General features: G+C 34.7%; 1 protein-coding gene across 2 annotated transcripts in view; it reads left to right on the forward strand.

Moving 5' to 3' along the window:
- The window catches only part of ANKRD28 (ankyrin repeat domain 28), a 79,460-nt gene that overhangs the window by 48,499 nt on the left and 16,932 nt on the right, over positions 1-14,029 (forward strand). For both annotated transcript variants that reach the window (XM_050890718.1, XM_050890717.1), the window contains exons 9-16: positions 2,161-2,239; positions 2,696-2,810; positions 3,237-3,319; positions 5,732-5,795; positions 7,103-7,171; positions 8,764-8,904; positions 13,145-13,256; positions 13,903-13,929. In XM_050890718.1, coding sequence (XP_050746675.1) covers positions 2,161-2,239; positions 2,696-2,810; positions 3,237-3,319; positions 5,732-5,795; positions 7,103-7,171; positions 8,764-8,904; positions 13,145-13,256; positions 13,903-13,929 — 690 coding nt within the window. The remainder of the gene's footprint in view (positions 1-2,160; positions 2,240-2,695; positions 2,811-3,236; positions 3,320-5,731; positions 5,796-7,102; positions 7,172-8,763; positions 8,905-13,144; positions 13,257-13,902; positions 13,930-14,029) is intronic.

Consider the following 14,029-nt stretch of genomic DNA (forward strand, 5'->3'; position numbering starts at 1 on the left):
TCTTAGAAATCTACATTAAGTGCATTTTTAAGTAAATTTGAGCAGAGTAAATCTAAAAATCCATTATTGATTGTACTGTGGTTTTTCATTTACAGCTGGAACATTATTTTGTAGCTGATTTTGCTGTCCTTTGCAAGATGTTACTCTAGTTGTCTTGTGAGGGTTCTCACTTGACCGCCATGCTCCTTAGCTTCTAATACTGTCACCTTGAGTTATTCTTACGTCTTTGTAAGGTACTTTATTAATGTGCTCAGTGAGACTTGGATCTACATTTTTCTGCTCCATCTTCTTACTCTTCGTTAGCCTTCCTTTGAGATACAGATTTAGCATCTCTGAGCCAGTGAAATTGCAGACTTCTTTATCTGAGCTCTTAAATTCTTCTGTCTGTTACTTCACTAATTTATTTCCTTACTTAGCTTCCCCTTTTAAAGTTTAGAACATTAGTTACCAGAGCAGCTTTTGGTCACTCGCTCCAACTAAGCTTATTTTATATCATCATTTTTCTTTAAATGAATTGATTCTTCAGCTTACAGGAGAAGAGTGAGGGAAGGAGACACCAGATGTGTAACAACGTTTTAAAGGAGGAAAATAATTGGACACAGAGAATATTAATGGTTGGATAAAGAGAGTAGAACTAAACCATGGGGAGAAAGATGAAAGGTAGACATTAGAAGAAAATTCTCTTTGTAAGAAAATCAGAGCATAGAGATTGCTTGGAGAAGTCGTCACTTATGATGTGTTTATTTGGCCTTTTCTTAAGGCCTCCAATGACAGAAGTAAGATCAATTGTCCAATTCCTCAAGTGGATTTCAACCCCATTTTCTGTTTCTTTGCATCTGCTATGGATATGTGGATGTGTCTTTTGGATTATTTATGGTCAAAGAAATCTGCTAGCTGAAACATCTGGAGACAACTTGGCTGTCATTATCAAGTGTTTTATTTCTTTCAATCTAGGTCTGAGAAGACAATGTTTCCCATAATTGCATTGTTCTAGGTGGTGTATGCTGCTCTGTGCAGTGACACAACTAAAAATTCCACATCCAACTCTGTCTAAAAGGGTCTCCAGCAGACTTTCAGTCACGCATCCATAGAAGCTTTGCCATTTGGTTCCAAAGGAAGAGTAAAGATGGGAAGACACTTTTGCACGACAGCAATTCGTGATATTTCAATACATATGTTCATATCTTATGTTCACCCTACCGTCTTTGTCTTTTTTAACTTTGTATTTTGTCAACATTTCATACTCTTCAAAGCCAACATTTAAAATTTAAAGATTTGGCATGCATGTGCATCCAAGAGTGGTTTTATTTTCTGAGAGTGTCATTTTGCAATTTTTTGTGTGCATTTGTAGGAACTTTTTTCTGCAGTAAAGCTTTCCCATTACCTATGATAAAGTACAGGGGAAAAAAAAATCATCCTAAAGTAATGTCCTGGTTTTGGCTGGACATGGCCGAAACCAGGACAAGTAATAATAACAGAAAAAAACTGGTTTTGTAAGTGCATTAAGATTGTGCTGTTAAAAATTGAAATTCTCTTATGCATTACTGTTGGCCTGCTTGAAGGACATCTTTACTGGGTGAATGACTAAGTGCACATTTGATATGTGTGTCAAATGTATAGTACCAATTACAGTTGAATAGTTCTACCCCAGGATTACTTGTGGTTTGTGATAAATTGCTTACAAATATCACTTTACAGAAATTTCCATGAAACACATGAGCTTTTTAATGTGTGGTCTTCTGATATAATATGTAAACCTCTATACAGCTATTTTCTTTCAAGAAACAATTTAAAGAAGCATTGTTTTGTTTTAAACTTGGGCAGGGGAAGAGTTGGACACAGGCTTGTTGTTAAAGTTGTGTGCTGTCATCATCCTCTTGAGTGATTATCCTAAGGGCGTAACTGTGAGTGAGTGGGCATCACTGAGTTGTCACTTACAGCTGGAAGAGTGATTAAGAGCGGCTTTTCTGAAAAGCTTGCCATGTCATGTTGACTTGTCGCTGCCAGCATCCGTCTTGCAGAAGTGCATAGAAACAATTTAAAGGAGGGAGTAGAGGGAAGAGAAGAAAGTAAAAGGATGTCCTTTTTCTTTTTTTTTGTCAGTTCTGGTGGATTGCTATTACTGGCCATAAGTAAACTGGGGTTTTTTTTCTTTTCCAGAGTAAAGATGGGAAAACACCTTTGCACATGACAGCGATCCATGGTAGATTTTCAAGATCTCAAACCATCATTCAAAATGGTAAAAAGGGGGAGAGAGTAGTTTTGTCATCAGCTTTCCAGTATTATGGATATTTTCCTTCTCTTGTATTGATAACAACATACTGAATTTTTTTTCATATCCAATGTCCAGTAGTAGTTCAGTTGATGGTGGAGTCTGACGTATCTGCTTATAAAGTTTGATAAGTTACATTGAAGAACTGTTTATTTTTCAGAATGCAGGAAAATATATTCTTTTCTTTTCCATAACCCAGGTTGCAGAAAGTTTGTCCCATATCGTTACATAATAAAATGCTTCTCTCTATTTTGCTTATTATTAATACTGAATACCACTGAAAGCTGTATAGATTTTTAAAACCAAAGTAGTCATTCATGGACAATTATTAATGTTGCTTAACTCATCATCAGTGCTGTTTTTCTAACAAAAGTATCTGTATACCTACATATGTTCTTACCTAGTAATTACTTTTTATTATAGGAGCTGAAATAGACTGTGAAGATAAGAATGGAAATACTCCTTTGCACATAGCAGCTAGATATGGCCATGAGCTATTAATCAACACTCTGATTACGAGTGGTGCTGACACTGCAAAGTAGGTAACTTTACTGACATGAATGCAAGCTGAGAGAATTTAGAAATGTATTTATTAGATTAACAAGACTAGTATGGTTTTTTTTTAATATCGTCTTCAACTTGAAATAGGAAATACTTTGTGTGTTATCCTGTACCATACTTTTTAAGTAGCTACTCAGTACACTGCAGTTTGTACAAAAAGAAATAGATTTTCCTCTAATGTATTTGAAGTAAAAGCTCTGAAAGTTTTAATAGGCTGTTGCACTGACTTAATGCATCCTGCTAGCTTGTAAGAAAGCGTTTAATATGTGGAGTTTTCCTAAGGCTCAGTATTCTAATTAGGTGGTTTGCTGAACCCACCATGGACGTGCACTTTGGCACACAGTCATGTTTGTTTTATTTTAATTGTAATGAAACTGTGATACCTGATTATGGTGTATCTTAGGCGGGGTATACATGGGATGTTTCCTCTCCATTTGGCAGCATTAAGTGGATTTTCAGACTGCTGCAGAAAGCTCCTCTCATCAGGTAGGATACTCTTTAAAAATCTTATGGCTGCTTTGTACTTTGTTTTTTATTCCATAGAATAGCTTTTAATTAAGTCTTAATTTAGTAATACGTAAAAATCTTTATAGTTTACTAGTAGCCTTGGGCCAGTGCTTGTTTTTTTAATGGACAGTCCATAGTTAAAGTGAATGCAAACTTTTACGGAAGTAATTTAAAAAAAAAAAAATCCAAATTGAAATAATGCATCTCTAACTTTTTAAATGTTGTGTCTGTGCATTTTAAGTTGGCCGTAGAGGTGGGATGACTGGTTCAGACCATAATGCAACTTCAAGGAGAAAAACTAATGTCCTCTTAAATGACTTCATGCGGCATCCTCCATTTACCTTCCGTGATGTCTTTAGCTTAATACAGATTGGTCTATTCCTATCTATTCCTGTAGTGGGCACCTAATAGCTCTGAAGACTCTGTGGACTGCTACATTAAAAAACTGTTGCATTGGTGGTTTATTGTTAATTAAATGCAACCCGAACTGCGCTTTGCTTTCATTGTTTGATTCCTCCCTGAAGTTGCAGAGGGTTGTAAGGTTATTACTTCCCTTGTTGTCCAGAGTCTGCTCTGGTGTGAATTCTGAGCTCTTTGAACCATTGCAATTCTGAGAAAGTAGATTTGTCTGAAGGATTGTGGAACCTTCAGAAACAGAAGAAGAAGAAGAAGAAACTAAATGGTTCTACATTAATCTGAAGGCACTTCATGTTTTTTTTGAAAAAAGAAAAGTAGGGGGCAGAGGGTTGGGGAAAAGGAAGAGTGAGAAGTTGCTTCCCCAGCTTTATATTGTCTGCTAGGGAAGCCTGGGAGAACTAAAGGAGTATAACTAAAACTACCACCGGGAAGGCTTTTTATTTCACTGTCCTGTCATGGACAAGCTTGCAAGGAGTCGCTCCAGGAAAGAACTGTCCTATAGCTGACTGTATTTCAATTGGATGCGCTCAAAATGAGGAACACTCTGGCTCTTTCTCCTTTCTGCACATGGTGCTGTGCTGGCTGTGCCCTTACTGGAGATTCAGTATGGCAAAGGAATCCCTGCGGAAGACTTGCAAGTGGTTTCTGTGACTTTTACATGAGTTGAGCAAACTTGGATGTAAATCTAGCCTGGAGCAGATCAGACTGGAAAGACTAGATACTGCTAACAGCTTATAAGTACATGCTCTTGGTGTGGGGATTGGTGTCTGCAGACTATGTGCCCTTTGGGTTTTGGGAGGAAGAGTCATTTATGTAAATTAAGAATCTCTGGTTTTTAAATTCATTAATATTGATGTGCAGACCTTAAAAAAAAAAAAAAAAAAAAAAAAACATCAGTCTGCCTTGTCCTAGTACTGAATGACATTTAAGTACTTAGTGGTGTTAGACAAGCAACCTAGGGATGTGGAAAGACATCAAAGACTACTTTTCAAATCAGATTGGTAAACTCTCTTAAATTGTTTGCTGTATATCACTGCCTATTGAAATGGGAGGAGAACGTAGTAGCGCATACAAAATTGATTTGGGGGATATGGAGTAGGAAAACAGTCTTGAATAGTAGTACTCTTGAATAACACATCCTGTGTTGTTCACTATTTATTGTTGTTGAACAATTCTTAAAAAGGGGGAAAAAAAAAAAAATCGCATTCCCAGGCAAAAGTACCAAAACTGGAGATGTAATGAATCAGTCCTGTTACACAAAAGCAAGACTCTTAGGAGAACATAGTAGTTTTCTCAAATCAAAAATGTAGCTTTGAAACCGCATTTGAATAGTCATCTTTGTGTCAAAGTATATGGTTGGATATGGAATTGCACAGTTAAAGTTTGTGATGTCAAATTTGAAGTTCCATAGTTCACACATTTTGGGAAGAGAAAACTACAATGTTCTCTAAAGGGCTCCTCTGTAAGTAATTGCTATTTACAGCCTTCACTCCAGCTTAACAAAGTTCTTTCTCTGGGACTAAAGAGCTAAACTCAAGGATGAAATTTCAGTAGCTTCTGGATTTAGTAATGCTGACATTCCCCTCTTTATTTAAAAAAAAAAAAAAAAATCTCTGCATAACACTGATAAATTCTAGCATATTTTTAGATTTTCCTCTTACCTTCATATATTTTATATTCAGTACTAAATTACACAGAAATATTAGCAGGCAAATAGGGTAGGAAAAAATAGAGCTTCTTGCCTCAGTGCAGCTAACTGTCTTTTATCCCTTTCAGTTTTACTTGAATGCCTGTTTTTCAAAATATTATGAATAGCAAGGATGTGTTTCAAATTAAGTAAATTTCCAGTGCTTAAGTGCTTTTTTGCAAATAGCTGTTAAGTTTGCTTAGCAAGCATTTCTCTTAAAAGTAGATGAGAGCAGTTTTGTGAAAGGTGGTGTTACGTAATGATTTCACAAAATACTTGATTTGTAGGTTTTGATATTGACACACCAGATGATTTTGGCAGGACTTGCCTTCATGCAGCTGCAGCTGGAGGGTATGTAAAAAAGCATTCATGCTTTCATATTTAGTGTTGTTTTTTCAGTTGCTGATCATTCCTGTTCTTTTTTATTATTTCCTCTCTGTGCTTTTTCTGCCCTCTCCCTTTGGAATTTATGTAAACATTAAAATAATTTCAAGATGGATTCTGTCTACAAACAATAAAAATAAATATTCAGCTCAGTAAGTAATTATTGGAGTACAGTGTCCAAGTATCATCAGCCTTGCTTTAGGTTTATGTTTGGGGATGAACTGAATTTTATTTTAAATTCCCATGGATAATGATATGATTTTTAGAATTTACAGCATTCAAAGATGGCATGCCCAGCTAAGATCACTGTAGGACATGAGGTGGAAAACAGCAACTTTGGGAAATATGTTTTTGCCATATCCATAAACAAAAGATCAACCTAACTAAATTAAAAGCCATAATTAAATTCCAGAGTTTAGGTGGATGAAGTAGTCAGAACTACTTGCTCATCACTTGAGTTGTGATCCATATTGATTATTGTTATTGTATTGTAGGTTTTCTATAGCAGCTACTCAAAATTGCCTGGAAGAATTGGGTAATAAATTTCATGATACACTTTGTGGGACACAAGAACTCCATGATATTGATATTTTCATTTTTCTGTTTCAATGTTGTTTAAGTAATACTGTTAAGTAATCATTCTAAGTCAAAAGATACTTGATAAATACATCCTTTTTGCAAATGATTAAGGTTAAAGTGCTATCTTTTCATATAAAAACACATAATTTGTGACACATTCCCTCATTCATCTCCAGTTTAGGAAAGTTACTAAGATAGTGTTTAAACTGTAAGCATTATTGTACATCTATTATAATGATCATATTTTATTGAAAATGAGTTACAGTAAAAAGTAAAATATTCATGTTGCAATTTATATTTGGCCTTAAGAAATATACATTGAAAACTTGCCTCTGTGCTGGAATCCTAGTAGCAAAAAGCATGTGATGTTCAGGTGTTATTGTTTGTTTGCTTTAAAGAATTGAAATTTCTATTAAATTAGGTTAATGTTTATGTGCTTTTATGCATGCCATTTGATATCAATAAAATTTCTATATATGGACTTGAAATAATTTGTATTCTTTCCTGGTTTGGTCCTGCAATTAGGAAATCTATTTTACATATAAAAATATATTTATCAAAATTTTCATATGATAGTTCAGTTCAATTAAAAATAATGTATGAGATATATATGTGTAGCATTTCTGATATTTGCAGAGGCCAATATTACGGAAATAAAATTTGCAATCGCAAGTAATATTGCATTAATTTACTAGGAATTTGGAGTGCCTAAATCTTCTGCTAAATACTGGTGCAGACTTCAACAAAAAGGACAGATTTGGGAGGTAAGACATTCTGGATTTGTATATTGTAAAGGGCTGTTAAAAGTATTACAGAAGTAGCATATTGCTATGTGGGCAAGTCTGTGTGTTCCAGTTTAAATGTTTTTTTAAGATACATGTCTCTAATAAACTATGCTTCAGCATATGTTATCAAAAGTTACAAACATATTTTGTTTATTGTGTTTTAAGTAGGTGTTTAGTCTTGTTTTTAAAGACTGAGTTCCATATTCAACTCTAATTTTTATGAGCCTTTTTTGCTTATAACATGGATCTAATGAGTTTAAATTGCTCTCATCCAAGGACATTACTGATGTTTTCCAAATAATATATTAGTCAAACCTATAAATCTGTTGCTATTTCTAAGCTTTTTTATTAAAAAATCCATTATTTTATTATAACTGCTTCACCTTTTTCCTTTCATCATGTCCATCCCTTTCTGTTTCCTTGTTCGTGCTCTGAACTCTTTTGGAATGACATTAATTTCTATTTTTAGTGTAGGATTATTTAAGTTTAGATGGCATGATCAGTACTTGTGTAAAATCTCACATCACATCATGGAAAATATGATTTTCCAGGGTGTGAACGGCAGGAGTAGGACTTGAGGAGAATGTTATGGATCCAAAGTTGTATTTTGCTTTAAATTCCACTTCCATTCTTTCCTGAGAAAGGAACAACTTATCTGTCACAACTTTTGTCATTGAAAGTTGGGGTTTTTTTTGTCAGTTTGGTTTGGTTTTTGGTTTAACATGCTTGTTATATAGAGCAATTATTTCAGGAGAGGGAAAAGATTAAAATAGTTAAAAATGGAGAGAAATGCGAAAAAGTAATTTTAAGGGAGAGGGAAGAGGTAGGGCACTTTAAAGTGCCTGACTGTCTCCTCAAAATTGAGATATTTATAGTAGCAATCTCTTTTTAAAAATAGAAAATGAAATTCTGAGTCATCTTGGTGCTTTTGAAATTTTATCCAAACTGGTTTATTTAGAGAATGTATTTGAAGCTGGAATAAGTTTCTTCTGAGATTATTCATCAGTACTAATATTTCATGGTTTTGTTATAAGAAGACAAGGTATATTTTTAAGTTTTCTTTAACAATACCTCTGCTATGTTAGTATAGTTAAAAATAAATAAATAATGCTTGCCTCTCTTAGACAAAATTCTGATCTGTTTGTTGAAAATGTCTACTTGTTAATTGTTGTGTTTTATTTTAACCTTGTGTAGTTGCTATGCAGTTGTTAGATTTGTCCATATTTTTCCATGTGACTTGAAATTACTTAACTAAAAATAGTATTTCTAATGTAAACTTGATTTTTCTCTATATGTTTACACAAGAAAATTCATATAAAGCTTCCCTTAATACAAAGTTTGTGCATATTTTGGCTGGCAAATAGATCCCTTAGATATTGGTCTGCATTATTAAATGGCCTGTAGAGAATGGCCCCGTTTTTTAATATTGTAACGATGCATTCTTCACCACAAATACTTGTTAAAAAAATGTAAGGAGGATTTAAGTTTCCTTTTATTTTGCTTTTTCTGTCTCTATAATATTGTTTTGCTGTTATTTACCATTGTACTTTTTATTTAAATGTGTACTAAAGAACTCCACTCCATTATGCTGCTGCCAATTGTAATTATCAGTGCCTGTTTGCCCTTGTGGGGTCTGGAGCTAGTGTGAATGACCTTGATGAGAGGGGTTGTACACCTCTGCACTATGCAGCTGCATCAGACACAGATGGAAAGTAAGTGGTATGCTTTGTACTAAAGCCTTTCTCCTTAGAAACGTTTGAGCTGTGAATTTTGTGTATGTTCTGCCTTCAGATTTGCCAAATCCATTTTTTATATTTTTAAAGATTAAACTTGACAGTGGATTGTTCGTTGTATATAAAATATTTTATGTAACAAGTATTTCTGAGAAAAATGACCTATAGTAAAATGTATTGTAATTTTTTTGTTATGTCCTATAATGCAGATGTCCTAATGCAGGAATTCATTGGGAATAGAGTTTTTAATCTCACCTGCTGTGTAGAGGTTGAGTAAATATGGTTTGTGGGGTTGGTTATGACAGATGTGAGCAGTAGGGTCACTTTGCTTTTAAAATCAAATTTTGATGAAGGATGGTGTGTTTTATGGAGGGTTCTTAATGTTGCCCAAAAATCTGTGTAGTTAGTCAGAAATACACTGTAAAACTAGACTGTGAGTTACAGTAGGCCTACATCAGGGTAGAAATTAACTCAACATTTCAGTATAAGATGCTTTATCCTTTTGGTGTTTGATTAAAGTATTCATGTTTGGTATTACAACTCTATCTCTTGTTAGTGTAAATTTTTGTGAAGTAGTTACACTTTTATTAATGAAATGCATCCAGAAACTTTCATAAATCCACAAATGTCTCTTGCATGTGTTTATTTTGTAACTAATGGTCATATTTAACATAGTTATTAATGACTTAAAGGCTTACATGCAAAGCTTATATAGATAGCACAAAATTGATGAGGTTACTTAAGCTCCAGACATTGTATGTATTGAGGAGACTTGAGAATAGTACCAGTTGCACGTGCACGCACTCACATACACAGGTCAAAACAAGCTGGTGTGCAGCATCGCATTTCAAATGCATACAGTGACACCTTCACTGGAAAAGAGTGCTGCTTAGTGCCATATCTTGTTTTAATACAGCACCTTTTAAAAGGTCAGGTAGCAATAGGAACGAGGTGGCATATAACTTACAGACTGGGTTTTGAAGGATAAATAAAGAATACTTTCATGGCCATTTAACTAATATTTAAAGTACATGCCTTTTTTATATAAAGTCAGATTTCAAAATGAAATTGTCTGCTGCTTTTTAGATATACTTTCAATTCCTGCTGGAGTTTGCTGAGATAATTTTAGTTTAATTGCCCTCTTCCAAGTTGAGCTAGGATTAATTTTAGCTTCACAGTTGCTCTGAAAACCTCCAAACTATAATGGTTCTTTAGATGACATCGTTTTGCCATCTGTCTTATAAAAGGCACGAGCAAGAATGATGATGGCAATACTGCAGAGCTTTGGGAGATAACTCAAAGAATCGTTTCTGGAACCCACGCGATATTGCCCTTCTGATTAACAGTTGGCTCTCTGGAAGACGGGCTGCAAAGCAGAATGGCCTGAGGAGAAGCTTTTTATATTGATGCAGCAAGATGATTAGTAACAGCTGGAAAACCAGTACTGCTCAGCTCATATTCAAAATAGGAATGAAGCTAGAAATTATTACTGAGTTGGAATATAAAGCTTGGAAAAAAAAATCAGGAAATGATCTGTATAGAAATTCCGAAGATATTTATGTGCATTTTTATAGTCTTTGTTCAGACATCTTTAAAGACAGATTTTAGGGATAGGGATGTTTTTGTTGAAAATTATGTTCTGGTTTGTTCCTGTTTGGAAGTGTTTCTTTTGTATCTTTAACAAATGCTTCTGATCTGAAACAAACACCAGTAAGCCTCATTTTGACAAGACTAGAGAGAGAAACATGATGGCAGAATGAGAGAAACTAAGCAGCATCTTAGGGGAGAAAATGCCACGCTCTTTCTATGTTACAATTATTTAATAGACAGTAAACCAATAAATAAATGGGAAATAAATTTAACTTATCTGGGCTTTCAGAAAGTTTGATTAATCTCCTTTTAAGAGGTCTGTTGAGGACAGTTAAGTATGCAAAAGATGCAAAGTTAATCTCTTTTCTGGATGAGAAGAAACAGCAAAAATAAATATATGTTTTGCATTGGAAAGAATGGATACTCAAGGATTTTTAGTAGACTTCGCTTCCTGCAGTGTATGTAGTGTATTGTGTTTTTTGTGAGCACACAAATGTAGAAAGTACACAAGTATAGAAATTTAGGTAGCCAAGGCCAGTGATGTTTAACATTTATTAATGAGCTATGAATGTTAATACAAAGTCATTGATTAAAATTAACAAAGAAAGTTAGACGATTGGACAAATAAAATGTAAGGACAGTAATTCTGACTCAATGGGACAAATTGTCTTGTCTTTGGTTTCTCAGAAATCTCATCCCGTTTCAATTCAAATAAAAACATTCAAGCATGGTTGCCATTAATGAAATCCAGGCATTTGTTTACTGGACAAATAAAATGCGAATTAGTTGGTTAAAAACATAGATATGCTTTACAGGTAGCTTTTTATTAGATACGTCGAACTTGTAAAGTTACTTACATCTTGTGTTACATATGTTATTCTTTAAAACTGGAGAATTTTTACCTTTTTCACTACCTACCTAAGTCCTTTTGTCCTTTGTGCTGGGCACAAAATGATGAAAGTGAGAGTGCACCTTAGTATCACTCCTGTTCCTCTCAACTTTGTAATGAGACAGAGTACTTTGTAATTAGACACTTCCTTGTTCATAGTTTTTCCTGCAGCTTTTTGCCCCTTTCATCTTCACTCACTTGGTTTGTTACTTTCAACCTTTGTCTGGAAAAGCAAATGGCAGGTCTTCACTTCAGCAAATCGCTGTTGTTGCACATGAGGTTATCGGGCCCTTGACCCAGTTCAGCTGTCTTACTCATGTTGAAATGTGTTTCCATTTCATCGCGGCTGGTACTGGATCTCATTCAGATGATGAACTTGCACTGTTCCATCTGCTGACTCCAGGCCCTTCCTTGAAAGAACTTACAGAGAGTTCTGATGTTGCAGGGTCATGCTGTCTTCCCTCAGGAGATGGCTGCTTTTGTAGGATTTCTGCCTGTATGTCTCCAAGGTTTGAATGTTCTCCAGGGTTTTGAATGATCAAGTTTCTACTCTTAACAGCATTGATTAGAGGTCATGTTAGGATTCCTGCCTCTCAAATCTAAACCTGCCATATCCTACTGCAAGTTTTTCACATGACATCACAGCATAGCCATATCATACAACTACAAATGTTGAAATATCCTTTAACTTTCTACCAAACAATTTTCTATGAGATAAATGGGAACTAAAACCCTCATATTGTCAGTGTATCCAACTGGCCCGTTTGTCACTACTGATAATGGTAATCTGTGAGACCTTTAGATAAACTGTGCTAAGGAAGAAGGATTCCAAGCTGGATTTGACAAGATAATGTATTTTTTAGCTTCATATGCATTTTATTTAACTGATAAAGGAGAAGTATTTCATAATCCCAGAGAGAAGGAGGGATGGTGACCTGTTGGTACACTTCAGAAAACCAAATGGCTTCACCAGCAAGTTCAAGGTCATGATGATGACTTTGCAAAATGTTGCTGAAATGATAGACAACATAAAATTATGAATAAGTAGGGTTGTTAGTTGGAATAGTGTAGTGTGCATGCATGGAGTCTCTTAAAAACAGAAAAATAGGGAGAGGGAGCTGACTTTAATACCCTATTTTTCATCCTCCTGGCTGAGTGTCTGTGGTTGAAACAGTGCTGATCATGTTCTACCTTATAACTTTGTGTAATGAAAGTAAGGAATGGTAGAATGTAAGTATGCCAACAACTAAATGTGTTTACTATATAAATAAATCAATAAACTAGTGTCTGGTAGTGGAAGTGTATGTGTGTGTGACTCTTGGATACGAACCGTGAAGAACTCAGCTGTTGGTTCTCTTCCTTCTGTATTAAGCACAGAAGAATATACTGATACAGAAAAACATACAAAAATAGTAATCATTTATATTAACAAACGTAACTGCAATTGTATTAGCTAGGAGGAAAATAGCCATGAAATACTAGTTTTAACCAAGCCAGATAATTCAGAGGATGAAGGATGTCTGCAGAGAAGGATTCTTTCAAATTTTGGAAGCTTTGTGATTGACCTTAACACTTGCTGTAATGAGTTAGGTGTTCTCTAGTCCTAGCCAATATTGTACATTAAATCAGTGTTCCTGTGTGCTGTATTCTATTTTCCAATTGAATTGGAACAATTTATCACTTAGCATAAAGTTGAAATTCAACATTTAGATATATGGTTGCGTATGTCAATTTAAATAGGTGCCTGGAATACTTGCTCAGAAACGATGCCAATCCGGGGATCCGAGACAAACAAGGATACAATGCAGTTCATTATTCAGCTGCTTATGGTCATCGCTTATGTCTTGAATTGGTAAGAGAATGTATCACAGATGAACGCTGTAACAGCTGCTCTTACAGAGTATGATGCAGAGGCCAGGGGATTCCTCCACCTTGGTTCTTCACCTGTAAGCTAGGTCAATAGTGTTTTTCAGCCCCTGTGAGGTTAAATATTTCAGCACTTGGTACTCTTAAAACAGGGGCAAGATGAGGAGCTAAGATGCTAGATACTGGCTTAAAAAGATAATACATTCTGAGATTAAGAGGTAACTGGTTGAGGATGTGGGATATTAGTTTTGTTTTGTTTCTTAACTTAGAATACACTGCTAAATTTTTTCCTGATGGCTGAAATAAAATAACCACAGGTTATCCCACTGAGAAGTGTTAAGAAATTTCACAGATGTCATCTGAAGGAGCAAATTAAAATGTAGGGAAAACCTGTAAAGTAAGGGTGCCTTTTAAAATAGTTCATGTAGTTACAGTAACTAACAGCCACATAATAGAATTTTAGATAATAAAGCCTCAGGTGGTTTTTTTATTAATCCCTTTGCAAAAATGTGTATGTTATTTGATATGCTAATTTTATCTTCTCTGTGTTATACAACTTAGTATTTTTATACAAATTATACTTTTATATTCAAATGTATTCAAACATGAATTCTGAATGTTTTTAATTGCAGATTGCAAGCGAAACACCTCTAGATGTTGTAAGTGTGTATTTCTCACTGTTAAAGTACTAAAGTACAGCAAAAGGGAACATGTAATTTTAAAAATAACTGCTTATTTGTAGACTTATTCAACCATTTC

Source organism: Gymnogyps californianus, chromosome 2 (genome assembly GCF_018139145.2).
Source record: "Gymnogyps californianus isolate 813 chromosome 2, ASM1813914v2, whole genome shotgun sequence".
NCBI lineage: Eukaryota > Metazoa > Chordata > Aves > Accipitriformes > Cathartidae > Gymnogyps > Gymnogyps californianus.